Genomic DNA, 22,865 nt, shown 5'->3' with positions numbered 1-22,865 from the left:
ATTATATTGGTATGTTTTAGTTTAAATATGAGTTTAAATGTGATTTTAAGCCAACTTTAAGGCCAACTGTTTGTAAAGGGGGAGTTAATGGAATTGGGAATAATGCCCAAAGCAAACACATTGCCTATTTGGCAATGATTAACAGTGTGCTAACAATTTAGTGTTCTAAATACAGGGCAGCTAATTACAAAGATACTTAAATACACCTTCAGATACAGCAGTAGCAGGGTTAGAAATGTCCTTCAATAAAATTTGAGTCTGCCAGCAAGGAAGCTGGAGAAGACAGTGACAGGGCTTTGCAGAGGTATCCAGGTATCACAGCTCATTGGCTGTGGGTTTGCAATTCTTGGGGATGCTTTTACCCAGAAAGCCTTGGGTTGGGGCATTTTCTTTACAGAGAGCTGGTGGAAAGCATTTTGTTTGAGACATTCAAAGCTGTAGAGAGGACAAAACACTGTGCAGTATCTAGCACAGTACAACATATCCAGGAATGGAGGGGATGGCCTCAGTTATTTCTCAGCCTTGACTTTCCTTGATGCCTGAACTTTGTCGGGTTGCACATCCATTCTTTGAATCCCTCACATTCTGACATGGGAAAGGGCTTCTGGACCACATATGCCCAGGCAGGGTCATGTTCTGGCTGCTGTTGGTAGCCTGCAAATAACCCCATTTGTTTTTGTGCCAGAGCTACTGTGCCCTGATAGACCCCATCTGCAGCTCAGGTTTTCTGTGCAGTGATCCCGGTAGAAAAGGCACGTGGGTCCTTTGTCACTGGGCTGATGTGCTGGGTTGACCCTGGCTGGAGGCCAGGTGCCCACCAAAGCCGCTCTATTGCTCCTCTCCTCAGCTGGACAGGAGAAAGAAGATATAATGAAAGGCTCACAGCTCGAGCTAAGGACAGGGAGAGATCATTCACCAGTTACCATAACGGGCCAAACAAGTTCAACAAGGAAAAAAATTAATTTATTACCAAGTAAAACAGAGTAGAATAATGAAAAATAAACTCCACCCCTCCTTTCTTTGTGGGCTCAACTTTATTCACAGTTTCTCTACCACATCCCCTGTGGTTGGACAGGGAATTGGGGATGGGGGTTGTGGTCAGTTCATCACAAGATATTTCTGCCTCTCCTTCCTTCTCGGGAGGAGGACTCCTCACACTCTTCCCCTGCTCCATGGGAGGGGTCCCTCCTGTAGGAGACAGTCCTCCATGAACTTCTCCAACATGAGTTCCTCCCATGGGCTACAATTCTTCACAAGCTGCCCCAGTGTGGGTCCCTTCCACGGGGTGCAGACCTTCAGGAACAGACTGCTTCAGTGTGGGTTCCCCATGGGGTCTCAAGTACCACTAGCAAACCTACTCCAGTGTAGGCTTCTCTCTCCACAGGGCCACAGGTCCTGACAGGAGCCTGCTCCAGTGTGGGCTTCCCACAGAGTCACCTTCAGGTCCTTCCACCTGCTCTGTCATTTGGTCCTCACAGGCTATAGGTAGAATTTCTACTCCCTAACATCCTCCATGTGCTACAAGGGGACAGTCCACCCTGGCCTTCTCCATGGGCCACAGGGGAATATTCACTCTGGCACCTGGAGCACCTCCTCCTCCCCCACCAACCTTACCATGAAAACCCAAAACAGCCAATTCATACTCCTCTTGCACCACAAGCATGGCTCGTGCTGTTAAATGTCATCTAGAGTTTCTTCTGCAGGGACTGGAGAGTACAGAAGGCAATGAACCTCTGCCCTCTGTGGGTTCGGTATGAACTAAGGCACTCTATTATCTCAGTAATAGTGACCTGAATGTGTCTACTGGAGGAGCATCACTGCTGTACATGAAATCCCTTTTCTACCTTGATTTACCCTGATCAGATTTTTTATCTAATTATCAGGTTTTCAATTAATTTGCAGTTTTGCTTTTTCTTATTTGACAAGAAAGTGGAGATCAGGAGATGGAAACTTGGCAGTAGCCTCACAGTAAAAGCTTTCCTTCCTTGCCCACCATGCTGGAAAATATTCGTGCATGGCTAATATGAGAAACGCCAACATTATGAAGCTTCATTTGTGCTCATCCAATTTACATGTCCCATAGTGACTTCATGTAGAATGCAACCATGTACCAAAATGCATAGGTGGGAAATCAGTGCAGAAATATCCCAATTGTTTGAGTGTGTGGGCCAGGGCAACATGATGGGAACTACAGTGTGAGAACTGGAAGAGCCCAGACAGACCAAAATTGCCTACTCCTTTAGGTTTCACAGAGGAGATTTCTGCGGATGATGGTAGCCTGGAGGGATAAGGGTATTGCCAGAATGCTTAGAGGACTTCTTTATTTTTTTATTTTTTAATATTTTGGGGTTTTTTAATGTTGTAGTCATAGGGTAGCTTTGTTGCTTGGGACCGGGGGTAGCTTTGTTGCTTGGGACTGGGGTGCTGTCAGAGGGCTTAAGGGTGCATGTGTTGCGTTATAGGGGTGGAGGCAAGCAAAATATATTTTTCAGATGGAGGTGGGTGAATTCATGCATAGCTACATTCACAGGCAGGCAGAGTTTGCTTTCAGAGGTTTTTCTTTCCCTGTCTCCAACCTCATCTCTATTCAAGTCAAAGGGCTGGGGCATTATAAGATGGCAGTTATTGTGATATTTGTGGTATTGCAAGAAGAAATGAAATGGCCAAGACACCATCAGAAGGTCTGTGATGGAGTGCTAAGCCTGTGGGTTTCAGATCATCCTCATAACACAGAGGTTCATTCATGGCTTGGTGTCTGTGAGGGTGGTGGGCTCACAGGCCTGGCCCTGGTCCCCTCATGGATTTATGGGATTTTCTGTTTTGTCTGCAAGACACACAAATGTGGATAAAACTGAGGAAGATGAGACCAAACAGCGCCACATGTCACGTACTTCCACTCTGCAACATGTCGACCTTTATCTTGCTTGGTGACCTGAAGGGCAGCAGCTGCTAGCTGAGGAAGCCTTTGAGTAGCCAAGAACCATCTCTCAACACACAGGCACAGCAGCTGTGAAGTGGCAAAAATCCTTTGCCAGAACCAAGCACAGACTGGAGATATGTCACAGATTCTTCTTATGAAGAAGGAGTCTTGACATGCATGCTTGTGTTCCTATGTGGAGACAGACCTCTGTTCAGAGAGGAGACATCTAGAAAAGGCTGACTACCAACAGACTGGGGCTGTGTAGCTTGGGTGCTAGTCCAGCCTGCAGAGCATTTGCCCTTGGATGGTATCTGAAGGGGTTTACAAGGCAGCAGTGACCATTCCCTTTCTGTAGCTCTTTGAAATTTATTCTTTATTTTCCTTGCACTCTTTAGGATCGAGGAGATTTTTACTGAGGGTGTCATGTTATAGGGGTGTTATAGCACAGCCCCCTTTTCTCTGGAACACTCTCCAAGCTTTTTTTCTTTGTTTGTAGGCCACTGCCCAGACCTCCACCACCATGACCCCCACCGTCCTTGCCACGACAGAGGCCTACACACGGACTCAGTACTGTAAGTGGCCGTGCGAGTGTCCGAAGTCCCCACCTCGGTGTTCAGTAGGCGTCAGCCTGGTCACAGATGGCTGCGACTGCTGCAAGACGTGTGCCAAGCAGCGTGGAGAAAGTTGCACTGAGGCTGACACCTGTGATTTCCACAGGGGCTTGTACTGTGACTACAGTGGAGACAGACCTAGGTACGAAATAGGAGTATGTGCACGTAAGTGATGTACATATATTTTTGCTTTAGATATACGTTGGCATCTCCTCTTGGTCTGAGCAATGGCTGAGATTTATCTCATTAGATACCTGGCTGTACACTCATCAGTTCTGCCATTATTCATCATCCGTTTCCGTATAGCTGTTTTCATTCTCAGGGCAGTTGGTTGGATGAGAAATGATGCCTGAATTCTTGCATTTGAGTTGGCTGTAGCCAAGAGCAAGAAGCAACCAGCATCTTCATTGCAGCCTTCCAGTACCTGAAGGGAGCATAGAAACAGGAGGGGAATCAACTTTTTTAAAGGGTAGATAATGGCAGGACAAGAGGGAATGGATTAAAGCTAAAGGAGGGAAGGTTTAGATTGGATTTTAGGGGGAGTTCTTTACAGAGAGAATGGTAAGGTGCTGGAACAGGCTGCCCAGAGAGGTGGTAGATGCCCATCCCTGGAGGTGTTCAAGGCCAGGTTGGATGGGGCCCTGGGCAACCTTGTGTAGATCCTGCCTGTGGCAGGGGGATTAGAACTCTATGATCCTTGGGGTCCCTTTCAACCCATGTCGTTCTTGATGGTCTTCAGATTTCCAAGTAGATGATGCTGTGTTCCCTCTAACAGGAGGAGGTGCTATACTGGGTTGGGTATGAAGGAAGGATAAGTGTGCAGCTGTCTTTAAAGACAAGCAATACGGACATCTACATGAAAACCATGATATTAAGGAGACATTTTTAGCTTGTTCCCAGTAGTGGATTCCTAGGAATGATAGCAAGCGGTATCCTGTCAAGAGGGTCAGGGATTCTATGATGAGGCATCTCCTAGCAAAGTTTCTCAGTGACAAACTGAGGTCTAAGTCTTAATCTTGAAATGGTTTCAGTCAAGTTAGCTGCCACAAACCAGCAGAATTTCTTCCTGTCATGACAAACTCTTGGTTGGATAATTTGGGAGACTGGAATATTTTTATTCAAGAAAGGAATATCCCAGTATTGTTTTGTGTACAGTTTTGCATATACACTTGTTCTGAGATCCAGAACATAGGGAGATGAGATACAACCATAAACAATTTAAAATCACTACTTTGGGAATGATGAAAAGGAGAAGAATCATGAGTACAACCAGAAAGATAGCTGAACAGAAAGGAAGCTGACTTTTCAGCATGTTATTTGAACATATTGGTCATGACTTTTGATCAATAAACAGGAAAAACCCATTTAAAGGGAGGGTCTTCTAGGCTGGAATGTAACTAATAGAAAATGTAAAGTTGGAAGGGAACCTGGAAGAGAGCTGACTGTGAGATGAATAGGTAGAATAACTGATCCACAGGAGGGAGAAAAGCTTGCAAACAATGGGCCTCAATAAACTTAGAAAATCAGCAGAAGTCTCACAGGGAGCAAGCCTGAGGAGTGGGGTGATTCAGGGTAGCTGACAGCTCCTCACAGAAAAAATACTAGGGGTTGTTGTTCCTCTGAAGAAGGAGAACGGGGAGTGTAATAAGAAATGAACGTGGCTTTGCACTAGCTTAGCCACAAAAAACAAGCATGCAGAAAGTGCAGTCTAACCAGATTTTTGTAGGGTATGGGCAAAATAACAACACGAGAAGGTATGTGCAAAGAACCACAAGCTTAAAAAGCCATTTTCAAGATTAGAAAAGATCCAAGGTTAAGCAAAAAGGATATGAGATCATCCAAATATATTGTGTCTGTGTGTATGTGCGTAGCATTCATGGGAGGTCTGTAAGAATGGGCTAGGCAAACATCTGTCAAGAACGACACTGGCCTTGGGTTGTGAGAGGAAAACAAGCTGGATGTTGTCTCAAAGCTACCTCAGCCTTCCTAGACCTCTTTAAAGACCTTCATGTTGACTCATGTTTATTTATTTAGATGCTTGCTTTCTTAGCTGGATTTTTTGGGTATTTGTAGACCTCCCATACATCACAGGCATTCAGTATGCCTTCAGCAACAGCACTGTTATGTAGGAGGATTGATCCGCAGCTCCCTCAGTCCAGGGTGGAAGGATTCCCAATCCAAAGCACTTCCACATCTGTAATGCCATGATAATATATCCCCTATTATGTGACATTTATGGGCATAAGGTGAGGGACATTGTGGCATGCCCAGCTGAGGGTCTTTCCACAGTTAGAAGTGGCTTGTCTCTGGTTGCCATGGAAAGCTGTGATCTTCCCCTTGCTCTCAGCATCCCAGTAGGTTCACACAACAGGATATACCAACATACTCTTGCTCATGCACTGGGTCATATCTAGGCTGTGTCACTCCACTCTGAGTACACCAGCTGTTGTCCTGATGGCAGGGTGAGTAAAGGCAAGGGTGGGACTCCCATGCTGGGCATTGGGGACTCACTTCTAAGAGGAATTTGTTTTTCAGCTGGGTGACAAAAACTAGGGTTGGAGAAGGACCTGGGGGTGCTGGTTGACTTCAGACTGAATATGAGTCAGCTGTGTACCCAGGTGGCCAGGAAAGCCAATGGTATCCTGGCTTGTATCAAAAATAGTGTTGCCTGTAGGTCTAGGGAGGTGATTTTGCCCCTATACTCAGCATTGGTAAGACTGTATCTCAAGTACTCTGTCCAGTTCTGGGCTTCTCACCATAAGAAGGACATTGAGGTCCTTGAGCGAGTCCAGAGAAGGGCAACCAGGCTGGTGAAGGGGCTGGAGGGCAAATCCTATGAGGAACAGCTGAGGGAGCTGGGGATGTTTAACCTGGAGAAGAGGAGGCTGAGGGGAGACCTTATCACTGCCTACAATTACCTGAAAGGAGGTTGTAGAGAGGTGGGAGATGGTCTCTTCAGCCAAGTAACAGGTGATAGGACAAGGGGAAATGGCACAAAGCTGTGCCAGGGCAGGTTCAGGTTAGATGTTAGGAAAAAATTTTTCACTGAAAGAGTTGTCAGGGCCTGGAACAGGCTGCCCAGGGAGGGGGTTGAGTCACCTTCCCTAGATGTGTTTAAAAAAAGGGTAGATCAGGTACTTAAGGATATGGTTTAGCATAAGATGGGAAGGGTTGGATTTGATGATCATAAAGGTCTTTTCCAACCTTGTGATTCTGTGTAATCCGGGGCACGCAGGACTACAGAAACAATTGAATTTTGGGAGAAATAAAGATCCTGAAAGAGCTAGGAACTGCTGCTGGGAAAGGGAATGTGGTGAAACTGGGAAGCTCAGGCTGTATCTGGACTGCCACGCTGAGGTGTGTCCCAGGATCTGGTCACCGAGACATCAAATAGGACCCCACTGGGAGTCACTACAGCTCTCCTTTTGTTGTTTACTTTTCTCCACACTGAAGCAGAGACAGCAAGGTGCTGAGTACACACCCTGAGGGGAGGCAGGCATTGTGTGTGCCGAGCAGGAGTAGTGATATGCTCCCAAATTGCCTGATTTAGACGCAGGCTCCATGTGATTCTGCATGAAGGCATCCAACAGTTGTTTTGTCGGTGTTTAGGGATATTCTTGTGGTTAATTTCTTGATGTATGAGACCTGAAGGACATCGAGTTAGCCCAGTCTGGGAGGGATATGGTGATAGCAAAACATAAGGAAATGCATCATTGTCTTGAGCTGTCATAAGCTGTGTGCACACCTAGTTCAAATGCATTCCCAGCTCCAGCACTGAGTGGTCTCCAATACAACGGCTTAAGCATCATCAAAATCGGAGCTGAGCATGAACTGGAGATCTGGATCTGTGCTTCAAATTCCAACAAGTCTCATTTCTCTGCTCAGGAAGGGATTTTTGATTTGATGGCTTCACTCAGCCCATTCTAAAAATAGGAAGCCTTCACAGAACTTTTAATCCAGCATTGACTTGGCTGACCCTGTGTAGAGCCAGAAGTTGGACTCAGTGATCCTTATGGGTCCCTTCCAACTCAGGATATTCGATGATTCTACGATTCTATGATTTCAATTTATATTGGCCCTGAAGCAGTCACGTTGCAGCTCTGTTTCTGACCAGACTTAAAACTTCTACACCCTGATGGGTAAGGCCACACTGCCTCCGTGTGACCAAACAAGGAACTGAAGCATCGATTTTTCCATGAGAAGATTATTGCCTCTGGTTCCACACAACTCTTCAATAACTCTGAAACAACAAAGTTGTTAGTTTATACAAATGGTGCCTGAGTTCCTGAATCAGTGTGGTTCCTGTTCGTGGGCAATCAAAATCTTGTGTGTTTTGTGTTGTTTGGAGGGGGTTTTTTGATGATTTTTACTTTAAAATATACTTAAAATGCTAATTTTCATGGCTTTATAATGTGTTACTTCATTTTCTAAGAATAACTGTTCTGTGATAAAGTGGGTAGAATCTAGTTGCCTAAATATAGAGATGCAGTGCCATTTTTGGTGCTCCTTTGCTACCTTGGCTGTCCTCCCTCTTCTGCATCAGAAGAGTACAGGTGACGTGCAGAGCTGTGTCGTGTTTGCAACTCCCTGTAAATCTCTCATATGCCCCTGAAAGCCTCCAATTTCACTCAATATCTCTTTTAATTACTTCTCTCCTCCTGCAAATGACCTTTACCAGCATATGGAATGATTTTTCTAAGTGAGCATTTGTGGATAAAGCTTATTTTGTTTTTCTAACTTTATTTTTTCCCCCGTGAAGCATTAAAATATACTCTTTCCTTTTTTCATTTTTTTTTTTTTTGCTGTGATTTGGAATGAAAACAGTTTCCTAGATGGTGTGACCACATTTGGCTCAGCAGCATGCTGCACACATCACTCCCCAGGACCGCTGTGTCTCCACATTGGCTCCATTAGTCCACAGAGCAGCTCCATCAAGAAACACATCAGCACTGTTTGTTGCCAGCGTTATTTTAACAGTGCTCTGCGTGTCTGTCTTCTTGCCTTTCAGAGATTGTCGGTGTAGGATGCGTCCTAAATGGAGTCAGGTATAACAATGGGGACACATTTCAGCCCAACTGCAAATACAACTGCACGTGCATTAACGGGGCCGTGGGCTGCATTCCCATGTGCACAAACTCCCGTCCTCCCCTTGTGTGGTGCCCAAACCCAAAGCTGATTAAGATGGCAGGGAAGTGCTGCGAGCAGTGGATCTGTGATGACTCCAAGAAAATCAGGAAGACGTCTCCACGTCACATCTCATCTGCAGGTATGGTGGGAGTGAGGTGGACCTCTCCAGCCAACTCTGATTGGTTTGCAACCCAAGTATCAGTTTGCACTGCCAGGCAGGGCAGACATCTAGTCTTTGTGTGAGCAAGGTGCTGAGACTCCTATACAGGGTGTAGTGAAGGACAGGAGATGCAAACACCAGCAGTGTGCTAGAACTTCTTAGCAGCCTTCTGAGATTCATCAAACATGATTGTGTGACAAAGACCCCCTTGAAGCTCACATCTGCTGGCATTTTGAAGATGCCACAAGTCCTTTTTATTTCAACTTTTTTTTTTTTATTCAGTCAGGGTCCTCTGGGAAACAGAATGAGCTCAGTTTAATTTGGGGCTGAGGTTTTCTGTCTGGGTTACATTGCCTTAGGAGCATAATTTTAAAGCCCTTGTACCTTAGTAGTCTCAAACTTAGATAACTCTTTGAAAAGTTATTGTGGTGTCAATTTTAAAATTGGACTAAATTGTCTTTGTGTTAGTATAGTTTTTGGCAATTCTAGACTGATGCCATTATTAAACTACCTATTTTATATACCACATAAAGTATCTTTTTTCCTCAGGTTCACATTCATAGTGGGGATCATGTAACCCACTGCACAGAGGTGGGACCATTTGCCTCAAACATGGTCCCAAAAGCTTAAGATGGACTTACCTTTCCATATGTCTTCAATTTATCTTCATAACACCCTATGAGGAAATGTAGTGACATTAGCCACATTATTTTCATGTCATAGACTGTCTTACAAAAGTAGAGCTCAAGGAGATATAGGATGATTTCTGTAAACCAGGATTTTTGTTCCTGATGGTAGGTTTTTTTACCAATCCTTGGTCTGTATTTTTGTTGCACAAAACAAAGTCTCAGCCTGTGGGTTAAAAACACCCTTACTTCTGTCCCTGTTAGCTTTGAACTGTGAGGTGGGTCCGAATCCAAAACATTTACTTCTGAACTTGGCCTTGTGTCTTGACGGACTGTGTCCCAAAATTGGAATAACACAGCTATTCTTGTCTGTCTTTTCTAAGTAGAATTCTTATAGATGTAAGACTAGCATTTATTAAATATAATAATTAACACAATAAGCAATATAACAGTGAGAAAAGTCAATGCAGCCAAGCTTCTACTGGAGTTTTGTCTGTGGGCTGTACTGTGAGTTGCAGACCAGCGGGGACTTTGGCCTAGACTTTGAAGGAATCTGAACTGGGGCTGCCAGATGCTCTCAAAACAGAGCCCACCCTTTCTTCAAGTGGCTGCCGAGCTCCCTGAGAACTATTCAAGCAGCTCTTCCTCCCAGTGAAAGGCTGTGGCTGCTTCCCAAGCCCCACGGCCATCCAGCAAAGACTGCCGACCACTTTCTGCTGCAGGGAATGAATTGAATGGGCTCAGAAATAAACCTTCATGGGGAGATGAGATCTCATCCCTTTTCTGCACCGGCTGGCACAGGCTTCTGTAATTAACTGTTTGTATTGTGACAGCACCTGGGTGTCCCAGACAAGGACCCCCTTGTGCGAGGCTGTGAAGGGAAATAAAGCAATGAGCCCTGGCCCCGAGTGTTTGCAGCGCTGTGGGGTCTGACACAAGTAGGTCAGCAGCAAAGGGGGTGGGATAAGGAGGTTCACAGGAATGCTGAGCCACTTTGCTGTGATTTAATTATTTGGGTTAGTGGCCTGAATGTGTAATGAGCCAGGGAGAGGGTGTTGAATATGGAAAGCTTCCCCAGCTGAATAACGTGGGGTTAATCTGGTCTCTGCAGCGTATGAGGGAGAGGATGAAGCCTGGCAGAAGAACTGCATTGTTCACACCTCGCCCTGGAGTCCCTGCTCAAAGACCTGCGGGCTGGGCATCTCAACCAGGATTTCCAACGACAACGACCAGTGCCGGCTCCTGAAGGAAAACCGCCTGTGCAACATGCGGCCCTGCGAGGTGGATATAACCAAACACATTAAGGTGGGTACTGTTTCCCCATCTGCCCCTTGAGCTTTGCCCAGGCATGGAGTCAGCCTTTGGCAGTGTTCAGGACTTTGGGGGCTGTACTTCTGATCTTGGAGGCTGTTAGAGAGTACTTGCAGAATCACTGTGCTGCAGAGAGGCCAAAAATGTGTATTTCATATAATCACAGAATCATTAAGGTTGGAAAAGACCTCCCAGATCATCTAGTGAAACTGCCCCACCACCACCTATACCACTAATTAAACCATGTCCCTGTGTACTTAATCTAACTTTTCCTTGAACTCCCCGTGGGACAGTGACTCCACCACCTCAATGGGGAACCCCTTCCAATGCCCAACCACTCTTCCTAAGAAGAAATTTCTCCTAATTTCTAACCTGAACCCCTCCTGGCACAACTTTCAGCCATTCCCTCTTGTCCTATTGCTAGTTATCTGCGAGAAGAGCCTGACCCCCCAGCTCACCACAACTCCTTTCAGGTATTTGTAGAGAGCAGTAAGGTCTCCCTTGAGACTCCTCTTCTCCAGACTAAACAATCCCAATTCTCTCATCCACTTGTTATAAGACTTGTGTTCCAGACCCTTCACCAGCTTTGTTGCCCTTCTCTGAACATGCTCCAGGGCCTCGATGTCTTTCTTCCACACGTTGATATGAAAATCTTCCCCTGAGAGCTCTAATTCCAGCCAACAGGTCCTCACAAGGAAAGGCAAACTGAGTCCACTGTGCTCGCTGCTGGTTCAGACAGATCTGTGGCTCAGCTAGCAGAAGAGGGATGCTGCACTGCTGGGCATGACTATAAACTCTATTTTTGCCAGTATCCTACTTGCAGCTTCTAGTTTTGTATGTCTAAACAGATAAATCTGTCCCATGCTCTAGATCAGTGCTGTAAAATGCTTCCTAATGGCTTTAAAACCCTTAAAGTATTAGGAAGGTTGTTTGTATGTCCTACCCATGTTAGCAATGAATATTAACCTGTTGCTTTTTCTGTTCTTCTCTGGCAGCCTGGGAAGAAGTGCTTGGCTGTCTACAGGGCCAATGAACCAATGAACTACACCATCTCAGGATGCGTGAGCAAAAGTCAGTATAGACCCAAATATTGTGGCATCTGCACAGACAACCGGTGCTGCACACCCTACAAGTCCAAGACTATTGAAGTGAGGTTTGAGTGCCCAGATGGGACTGAGGTTTCCTGGAAAATCATGTGGATCAATGCTTGTTTTTGCAACCTGAACTGCAAGAACCCTAATGACATCTTTGCTGACTTGGCTCATTACCATGATTACTCTGAGATTGCTAATTAAATTGGCCGAATGCTGGAATTGACCCATTGCTCTGATTTTACAGAGGTTTTAAAATAAAAGGAGAATCTTTCATCCACTGCCAATGTACAACTTGTTTTTTTCCTGAGTAGGGATGTTAAATCTTCTTGTTTTGCCACACTGTTCTAGGAGAGTCCTTGAAGAAGAAAGATTTCCAACCCTAATAGATGTCCATCCATTAATGGAAGCCAGAAATGCCTTTATGCCTAGATTCTTGAACTTAGATGGCAATCCCTTGGTACTGCCATTTATTAGGCCAGCAGTTTAACTGCCCAAAAGAAAGAATAATACACTATTATGACAGCAAAAGTATGGCTGTCAGTAGCTTAGACATGAGCCTCAGGTGTCATTACTGACATTTCTTGAATAATGTGATTGAAGCTGGAAAATGAGTGTTGGCATATATGTTTGATTTTCAACATTAGACTTCAGTCTTTGACGCTGGTGACCCACAGGACTAGACTTTGGCCCCTGTCATAATCTGAACAGTTCTAGAATCTCCCCTTTTGTCATTCTCAGTCCAATCTCACCATATGATGAAGTCCATAGGAAGCACCTACGTTTTCTCCTGACATCTCCGTGCAAGGAGTATCTGTGTCACTGCACTTGGCTGGGCCAAAGATCTTCTGTGTCCTGTTCTCCTTGGACTCATCCTGATGTCTTGGAGTGTCTTGCCTCAAGGACATTTTAACAGTTTCTCTACCAGCTCTACTTTGAACAGCCTGAATGCTCTGAATTCGAAATGACGTCCCCAGAGCCAATATTCTTGAGATCTTCCTGCTCATGTATTACATACCTCTTCTAGGTTAGCTCTGAAGACCTGAAAGATTAAATGTAGATTAGGATGAGAGATAAAGGACAACACATTATGGACCTGTTTCTTCATGTAGAAATGGTGTGGTCTGAGCTTGGCGAACACCACTTCCTCCTCCCCATGGTGTTACCAGCACTCAGGTCCTGCTTCCTATTCCTGCTTTGTTGGTCACCTACTGCCACACATACCTTTCTTTTACATGGCTGGGGCAGAGAAGAGGGGACACATGCTAAATGAGAAAGCAGGCGTTAGGCTTCCTATCAGCTCTGAGGATGAGTGGATGCAATAGGGAAGGAGAACCCTTGGCATAGCTTCTGGTGCATCAGTTGCAACTGGGATGCTGCTTGGACTAAACATCAGTGTAAACATTTTCTGCAGAAGGGGTTTGACATGTAAATGTCAGCTAGGAGAAAAGAAAGAATCTGTCATCATCTTTCTATTTTCGTTATCTTTACATTTCCTATCATTGAAGCATACTGGCAGCAGTGGGTTTTTTCAGTGAGTTGTTGGTACAGTCCTATGCACCATAACATGTTCACTGTTGCTTCACTTGGGAGCGATGAGCAGTAGAAATGTGTGTCTGCATGGGGAACTGTAGTATCTGCTTGCAAAAGACTTGAGAGCGGGCCAGTACAGGGCTGAACTTTGGGTGACGCAATTGTTTTAAATCAGACATTTATTTTACTTTAGTTCCAGTTGGCAAGTTGTCTGTCTTCATCTTGATAACCCAGGGGAAGCTAGATTAGTTCCCAGGAGATGTAAATCTTTCTGGCTATGACAAATCAACGTTTCTTGTGAGCAGGCTGAAAATAATGCAATCCCTACATGAAAACATCCAGGAGAAATGCTGTATATCTTCAAAAGCTGTTAACTTCAGTAGCATCTTTGCATAAAAGGATTTGGCCCATAAATTTTTCATAGAGCCAGGTCATTCCTTTGTTCAAACCTCTTCCTATTTTTTTTTTCAAAAGCTTCCCTGAAACCTCCAGTGGCAGAAAAGAATGGTGATCTTTGTCTGCATGTTCCTGTACAGGTGCAAAATGCCTCTTCTGCTTGTTCCTATGGTCATAAGGAACCTGAGGACACCAGCACTTTGCAGAATCACCCTTGTTATTGCCTTTGTCCTGGATGAGGTGACAGGAGAGGTCACATCTTACCTACTTACGTCAACCTAAATGGGACCTCAGCATTTGCAAGGCTGAAAATGTTGAATTTTAAACTCTATCACAGGTAAAAACAGACCATGGAGACATAAGAAAAAGAGTTCTTGGCCAAGAAGTTAACAGTGGTTTCCCAAAAGGAAAAATGTTTTGCATCAAGGAACCTGATATGGAAGCCATCCTAGGATCTTCCTCAGTAAGATCCCTTAAATATTACATAGCATTATAGAATCATAGAATGCATTAGGTTGGAAGGGACCTTTAAAGGCCACCTAGACCAACGCTCCTGCAGTAAGCAGGGACACGTTTAACTAGACCAGGTTGCTCAGAGCTTCAGCAAGCCTGAACTTGATGTGTCCAGGGATGGGGACTCCACCACCTTTCTGGGCAACCTGTTCCAGTGTTTCACTACCCTTATAGTGCAAAACTTCTTCCTAATGTCTAACCTAAACCTACCCTGCTCTAGTTTAAAACCATTGCCCCTTGTCCTATCACTATATACCCTTACAAAGAATCCCTCTCAGTCTTTCCTGCAGGTCCTTTCAGGTACTGGAAAGCTGCTATAAGATCTCCCCTGAAGCCTTCTCTTTGACCGGCTGGACAAGCCCAACTCTCTCAGCCTGAATCTTGTGTTCTAATTCTGTCCCATCTTAAAATATGATCTATATATTTGTCTATACACACACACATTTATTCATATATCTGTACATATGTATATGTCATGCATATATAGGTGTATATGCACATACAGAAAATATTATGTATTTATATAATATTGTATATAAAAACATATCCATGAATGTATATCCTTATATAGACACTGACATATATATCTAGATATCTAGATATGCTTATGCATATACATATACATATACGTACATATAGATATGTACACACATAGGGCCCAATATGCCGGGTTGAACCTCATCACAGAGAGATCTGTAGTCTTCCTGGAGCCTGGGGAGGAAGCTGCATCCCATAGCTTGAAGGAAATAAAAAGAGGCATCAAGGCCTTGGAATGGTTGGTGTAAGATTTTGGGGTGCAAGTTATTTTCTCTTCCTTCCTTCCAGTTCTGGGAAATGACATGGAATGGAATAGAAGGATCCAGTCTGTAAATACATGGCTCAGAGACTGGTGTTACAGGCAGGGCTTTGGCATCTTTGGTCACAGCTGGTTTTATAACAGGCCTGACAGGAGTATGAGAGGGGCTTATCGTCCAGGGGGAGTAAGGCTCTAGGAAGAGAATTAGCTGGCCTCATCCATAGGGCTTTAAACTTGATTCAAAGGGGGATGGGGTTGTTGCTGGGTTCCCACCAGTGGGGCAGTGTTCTTGTAATAATGAGAACCAGAAGAACTCACACCTCCCTAAGGCAAAAAAGGTGTGCTCAGCTTGGTCCCTGAAATGCCTGTACACCAATGCACGCAGATGGGGAGCAAAGAGGAGGAGTTAGAAATCTGTGTGTGGTCAAGGGGCTATGACCTAGTCGCAATTACAGAGACTTTGTGGGACAACTCACGTGGCCATGGATGTCTATGTCCTTTTTGGAAAGAGGAGGTGGAGTTGGTCTTTATGTGAAAGAGCACCTAGAATGTGTTGAGTTCTGTCCAGGGGCAGACAAGGAACAAGTTGAGAGTTTTTGGGTGAGCAATAAAGGACAGGCTAGCACGGGTGATACTGTTGTGGGTGTCTATTAAAGGCTGCCTAATCAAGAGGAGGAAGTTGATGAGATTTTCTATAGGCAGCTGATAGTAGCTTGGCAATTGCAGGCCATGGTTCTTATGGCTGATTTTAACTAAACAAATATTTGCTGGAAGGCCGGCACAGCCAGCTGCTTGTAGTACAGGAGGTTCCTCCAGTGCATTGATGATCACTTCCTAATGCAAATGGTGGATGAGCCTACTAGGAAAGGAATGCTTCTGGATCTTGTACTCACTAACAAGGAGCAACTGGTTGAACTGGTGAAGGTTGAGGGGAGACCTGGTTGCAGCAGCCATGAGATTGTGGAGTTCAGGATCTTTTGTGGTAGGAAGAGAATAACAAGTAGGACTGCAACCCTGGACTTCAGCAGGGCCAACTTTGGCCTCTTCAAGCAATTACTGGGGGAAATTCCAAGGGATGGAGTATTGGAAGGAAAAGGGGTCTAAGATAGTTGGTCCATATTCAAGGACCACTTCTTCCAAGCTCAGGATCAGAGCTTCCAATAGGAAAGAACTCAAGAGAGGGAGGCAGAAGACCTGCATGGATAAATAGGGGGTTGTTGGGCAAACTCAAGTGGAAGAGAGTCTACAGGACATAGTAGGAGGGGATTGGCCACTTGAAAGGAACATTAGACTGTTGTCAGGGCATGTATGGTGGAAACTAGGAAAGCTAAGGCCTCTTTGGAATTAAACTTTACAAGGGAGGTCAAGGACAACAGAAAGGTCTTCTTCAAATACATTGCTAACAAAACTAACACTACAGGCAATGTAGGCCCTCTGATTAATGAGGTGGGTGTCCTGGTGACTGAGGATATTAAGAAGACAAGGTTACTGAATGCCTTCTTTGCCTCTGACTACACTGCTGGAGGCTGTTTGCAGGAGCCCTAGATTGCTGAAGCCCCAGAGGAAGTCAAGTTAAACAATGAGTCTGCCTTGGCTGATGAGGACTGGGTTAGGGATAAATTAAATCATCTGGACATCCATAAATCCATGGGTCCTGACAGGATGCACCCAAGGGTGCTGAGGGACCTGGTGGAAGTCATTGCTACGCCACTAACCATCATCTTTGCTAAATCCTGGGAAATGGGAGAGGTGCCTGAGGACTGGAGGAAAGCAAATGTTACTCTTCAAAAAGGGCAAGAAGGAGGACCCAGGTGACTACAGACCGGTCAGCCTCACTTTCATCCCTGGAAAGGTGATGGAATGACTTATCCTTGGTGCTGTCTCCAGGCACATCAATGATAAGAGGGTTGTTAGGAGCAGTCAACATTTTCTTGTCAAGGAGAAGTCATGTTTGACTAATCTAATAGCCTTTTATGAGGATATAACCAGATGGATAGATGATGGTAGGGCAGTAGATGTGGTCTACCTTGACCTCAGTAAAACATTTGACACCATGTCCCACAGCATCCTCATGGCCAGACTGAGGAACTGTGGTCTGGAAGGTCAAGTAGTGATGTGGACCGAGAGCTGGTTGAAGAGAAGAAGCCAGCGAGTTTTGATCACTGGGGCAGAGTCTGGCTGGGGGCCTGTATCTAGTGGAGTCCCTCAGGGGTCGGTACTGGGACCAGAACTATTCAATATATTCATTGATGAACTAGATGAGGGAATAGAGTGCACAGTCAGCAAGTTTGCTGACGATACAAAGCTGGGAGGGGTGGCTGGCACACCAGAGGGCTGTGCTGCTATTCGTGAAGACCTAGACAGGCTGGAGAGTTGGGTGGGGAGATGTTTAATGAGATTTAACAAGGGCAAGTGTAGGGTCTTGAATCTAGGGAAAAACAATCCCAAGTACCAGTATAGTTTGGGGACTGGCCTGTTGGAGAGCAGTATAGGTGAGAGGGACCTGGGGGTCCTGGGGGACAGCAGGATGACCATGAGCCAGCAATGTGTTCTCATGTCTAAGAAGGCCAATGGCATCCTGGGCTGTATTAGAAGGGTGTTGTTTAGTAAGTCAAGAGAGGTCCTTCTCCCCCTCTACTCTGCCCTGGTGAGACCCCACCTGGACTGTTGTGTGCAGTTCTGGGCCTCTCAGTTCAAGGGCATGGAACTCCTTGAAAGAGTCCAGCGCAGAGCCACCAAGATGATTAAGGGAGTGAAACACCTTCTTTATGAGGAAAGGCTGAGGGAGCTGGGCCTCTTTAACTTGGAGAAGAGGAGACTCAGGGGTGACCTTATTAATGTTTAGAAATATGTCAGGAGGATGGAGTCAGGCTCTTCTCAGTGATAGGACAAGTGGCAGCGGGTGCAAGCTGGAGCATAGGAAATTCCATGTGAATGTAAGGAGAAACTTTTTCACTGTGAGAGTGATGGAGCACTGGCACAGACTGCCCAGAGAGGTTGTGGGGTCTCCTTTGGAGACATTCAAAACCCTCATGGATGTGTTCCTGTGCAATTTAGTCTAGGTGATGCTGCTCTGGCAGGGGGGGTTGGACTAGATTTTTTGAGGTCCCTTCCAACTCCTAACGTTCTGTGATTCTGTGATATTTTCATATACATATTCCTATGGTGCAGTCTGCAGTGTGTAAAACAGAATGCATATATAATGTGTATTTATACATATAATCAGTCCTTCTCTGTCTTACACCTACACACAAAGAAAGAAGAAAACAGGATGAAAAGACATACTCAGAACTGTGGCACTTAATAGGCTCCTTTTGCTTTGCAATTAGCTAATGCTGTAACCACCATAATCAAACACTGCTGCGGCTGAAACACAGTTTTCATTGGGAGATCAAAGAAGCCATTGTAAGGTAATGCATGACCAGCAGCTCCAGTGCGTGTTGGTTTTTAGTGAAGTGGATGCCTGGAAACCACAGATCTTGCTCAATGCACCCAGGATGTTTCTGTTTCTAGCCTGGTTTCCTAAGGGAATGAGGCGCGTGCAGCCATGCTGTCCACTTGTTTGTCTGTTGGTCAGTCCCTTGGTGGGAAATGTCAAACAAAACAGGCAGAAGAGTAAAGATCTCAGAAACTCTGTGACTCCTGAAATAAAAAAAACCCTCTGAAATAAAATAGCAGGACGGGGAAATGCTCACCACATTGCTCCTTCCAACTCCATTCGTATCTGCCCGGCTGCCAACATCTGCAGTGTGGCCCAACCACAACAGCAGCATTTTAAGGGGTTTTGAACAGATGCACTAGTTGGAAACAAGCAGCCATGGGGGTGGGAGAGATGAAGGCATCACAGATGGGGGGAGTAGTGCTTGTTACGCTGCTGTAAAGGAGTTTCTGGGATCATTGGACACAAATCCAGAGGAATCGAAGCCTCGGTAGCTCTACTGCTTGTCTGTCTTGTGACACTTCTGGGGGAAGAACAACAGTTGCAGCCAGTGAACCTGACTTGCAGTTTACATCAGAAATCCTTTGTTTTACCAGATGTTTACAGGATTAGCTTTGGGACTGAGGCAAGAGCCTAGCCTTTAGATTCAGTTCCCTGGCCCCATGTGTGCTTGGGCAAATCCTGTATCTTTATGAAAGTGCTTTTATGGTTACTGTTTTAATATGCTAAGGTGCTAGATCCTTAAAAGCTTTCATGGATCCCGCTCTTTGCTTTGCTTTCCCTCAGTTCTTCAGAGAAAGAACAAAGCCCTATTGTTCCTCCACTTTGTTGAGAGAGAAAACTCCTCCAGCAGAAACGGATAGTCAGTGTATGTTTGTGCAGTGCCTCGTACAATGGGCCCAGGTCTCTGCAGGGACCTGAAAGTGGTACCATCATCTCAGAAACCAGCCATTGAGGTGACACGAAGCTCCAATTTGGTGCTGGATCCCTTTGGTGCAGGGAAAAGCTTGAGAAAGAATGGGAGTGACCATTTTGCAATCCAGGTTAAACTGAGATGGTGTGACACATGTCCTGCTCATGCCAATCATCCTGTTGGCCTGGTAGGCCTGAACAAGGATGGAGAATGGGATTTTGAAAGTCAGCTCATGCTGATCTGATCAGCAAGATGCCAGCTAGCTCCAGTGACCATAGCTGGCAGTGCAGTGGCTCAAGCTGCCTTGTTTGAGCGCCTCAGAAAGCAGGATAGCCACTCACTGCAGCATGAAGCGAAGCAAGAGTGTGATGTATAAAGAGGCCTTTACTCTGAGCATTGACAAGTATTTAAAACACCATTTCAGCATGCACGCTCCTGGAAACAGTAGCAGTTGTAGTGCAGTTGCTTTATTTTTATCTGTTCCCTGGGGTGGTGCTGTGTATACATCATACTCTAGGAAGACCATGATATACTCTGTCATCTTGTAAATTAAAACCTGAGATTTTTTTTTTCCCTCCCACTTTTTGGAGGTATTGTAAGACAAGCAGTTTATTAAACCGATGGAGACAGCGCCCTTGCTAGCCACAGGCCTATATCCATCCACACACCTTTCCAAATTGTGACTTGCCAGTTTAAACAGTTCTACAGAGTTAATTCTGTAAGCCTCATATGCTTGAAAGAGGTGAAAAATTAATGGGAAAACCAGACTGGTTTGGCAGTGTCAGTCTGAGTTACACCAACTATGTAACACGCATTGCTTGTTCGCTACAGCGCCATGGTGAGGGTTTATAGGTGGCACGCTGCTGCTATGGCTTGAAGGTACTAAACAACCTTGTAAGCAGTAAATGATTAATGAATCTGTGACTGACACCTCATTTAGAAGCTTAGACAAACAAAAGAAGGTGAAATACGTTTGCCACTGACATTTCTTCTCCTTTTCCAATTTCCTTACCTGACTGATGTCCAAGTGTGCACTTGCAATGGGTGACAAAGCCCTGAACTGAAGGAGACATAAACCAGCGAGCCAGAAATTTGGTAAGAAAAGGATGCTCCAAGAGCATTATCTTAAGTGCAAATATTTTGGCAGCTTCAGAAATCCAATTCCCTTGTTTTCAGGGCTGTTTCTGGCTCTAGGGTTTGTTGTGGTGGTTTGTTTTGGTTTTTCACCCAGCCCTTACTGGATTTGGGATGGCCTGTCTGGAGTCTCTGAGCAGTGGAATGTGTTACTCAGCACGCATAAGCATGTCTTCTTTATCAGCTCTCTCAAGAGGCTGCAGGAATAACCTGTTTGCAGCAGCTGTACAGGCAGAAATTGTTCAAACGAAGTTATTAAAGACGTGGGGAAAAGCATTAAAATTAAAGGCTCGTTATTCCATATCTCTGTATGTAAACATCCTCAGAGCTAATCCCAGTCAGGACTCTACCATTTAATACTGGAAGAAAAAAAAGATACTTGCAGAGTTTTCCCACAAATTAAGTTTGCTTTCCTGCCTGAACAAGGTTACCTGCCTCTGTAGGAACTTAAACAGTTTGAGTGGCTTCCTGTCCTGCACAAGGACAGGTCTGTGTTGGGCTTGCTTAGGTTACCAGGGCATTAGACAAGAAAGCACCTTCTCCTCAGGCTTCACCTTCAGCGTGCTGTGGGTTTTTTTTTTTTGCTGGGAAGGGAAGTTCCCTGCATTTTTTAACCACATTCCAGCCAATTGTGCCTCTGGCAATGGGTTTCGGCAAGAGTAGCACATTTCTCTGCTGCCTCTACAAGGCATCAGAAGTCCCATCTGGCCTCTGCGTCTTCTGCTTGTACATATGGCAGCTGCCAAGCAAGTGATCTTGTGTGAAGGGCTTCCTGCTGCTTTCTCAGCCACCACAGTTTGGTCTAGGCTGGGAAACCCGTCATCTCCTAAGTAGTCTGCACTTTCCAAGTAAAGTGCTGATCCTGGGACAACCGTGCTAGGCTCTACCCCCGTGAGATCTTGTCTTCAGAGCCTGTGTCAGCAATGTGGAAGGACTCACCACAAAGTTCAACATTGGTAACTGGTGGCAATAAATAAATAAATAAGTTGTTATTATTATAATTTGGTCACTGTTTATTGTTAAAATTGATGAAAAAACATTTCAATCAGTCAATAAATGACAATTTCCCAGCTGGAGACATACAGGAGCAGGCCTGAGGAACAGCAAGAATGTCTGTGTGCATCTCATTGGTGTGCAAGGGGCCGAGTGGCACCTTTACTCGGGACAGGCTCTCCGAGCCCTGTAAGTACATTGGCCATGACCCAGCCAATACTGGGTCCACCATGTGGGCCAAACCACAGTTTAGCAACAGCACCTTCGCTGCCCACCTTGCTGTGTGCAGGGTGCTGAGCCTCACAGGGACCTGTCTACCCACATGTACACACGCACAGAGTCAAGGGTTGAGAAGTCCAGGCTGGCAGCAGCTCTTGTCCTCTTCTGAGGGCCATGGCTAATATAGGCTTTGCCTGAAGCTGCCCTACCCCTCCTGAGTGTGACCACTGAGTAAACAGCCCTTTCCTCTCCCAGCCCCCTTTACGCACTGACCTTGGCCTGAATCCCGTAATCCCCTTCAGCCATAAGCAATTGCAGAGCGTGGCGGGTCATCCAAGGATAATTTTTCCAGCTCACTGTGGTGGTGCTGCTGGGGAAGGAAGGAAGAGCTGCCTGCTACCTCCTTTCCTCAACCCTCGGGCTCTTCTGGAGATGCCCATTGATGTCTGCATCTAGTGTCTGATACACACCCCACAGCCACCACTGCCCAAAATACATAGGGTGTATGGGCTTAGGGGCTGCCTCTAATTACATACAAACTACAACCCTCCTCCAGCCCCAAGGAGGTGCTGGGTGAGCAAACCGTCCCCACGCTGAGGTGCAGGGAACAGACATTGAACTGTTGGGCTGTTGCAATCACAAGCCTTTTTTTTCTCCCCCCCTTCCTTCCCCCCCTTCCTCCCAACGCTGGTCGCCAGCTGTGTTGTTTATGAAATGAATGGAGCCCTTAATGAAGCAACAGCTAGAAACAGTGAGAGGCTCTGTCTGTCTGTTACAAAGGGCTGAGGGGGATGGGTTGATCTGTTAAAATACCGTGACATCCTTTCTCTCAGTCATTTAAACACGGGGCATAGCAGTGACCAGCTACCGACGCTTGGCTCGGTGGAAACACAAAATCCACATATCGAAACAGCTGTTCCTATAGACAGGCCCAGGGAGACTTTCAGCTCCAGGGAATACAAAATCATGCAAAATAGTGAAGAGGGGGAAAAAAACCACACCAAAAAATAAGGCAGACAGCGTGTGGGAAGGAGGAGGACTGAGCTGCAAGCAGCACTTGCAAGACACCGCTCAATGTGTTGT

The 22,865-nt window shown here is 45.5% G+C and overlaps 1 protein-coding gene across 1 annotated transcript in view; it reads left to right on the top strand.

Moving 5' to 3' along the window:
* Window positions 1–12,050, top strand: part of CCN4 (cellular communication network factor 4) — a gene marked incomplete at both ends in the record, with an annotated part of 40,661 nt that extends 28,611 nt beyond the window's left edge. The window contains 4 exons of the mRNA XM_084260458.1: window positions 3,417–3,696; window positions 8,540–8,797; window positions 10,556–10,749; window positions 11,751–12,050. Of these exons, the coding sequence (XP_084116584.1) occupies window positions 3,417–3,696; window positions 8,540–8,797; window positions 10,556–10,749; window positions 11,751–12,050 (1,032 nt within the window). The remainder of the gene's footprint in view (window positions 1–3,416; window positions 3,697–8,539; window positions 8,798–10,555; window positions 10,750–11,750) is intronic.
* Window positions 12,051–22,865: the final 10,815 nt, after the last annotated feature.

This window comes from Gallinula chloropus (assembly GCF_964237585.1).
Source record: "Gallinula chloropus genome assembly, chromosome: 2".
Lineage (NCBI taxonomy): Eukaryota > Metazoa > Chordata > Aves > Gruiformes > Rallidae > Gallinula > Gallinula chloropus.
This window is presented reverse-complemented; position numbering and strand designations above follow the sequence as displayed.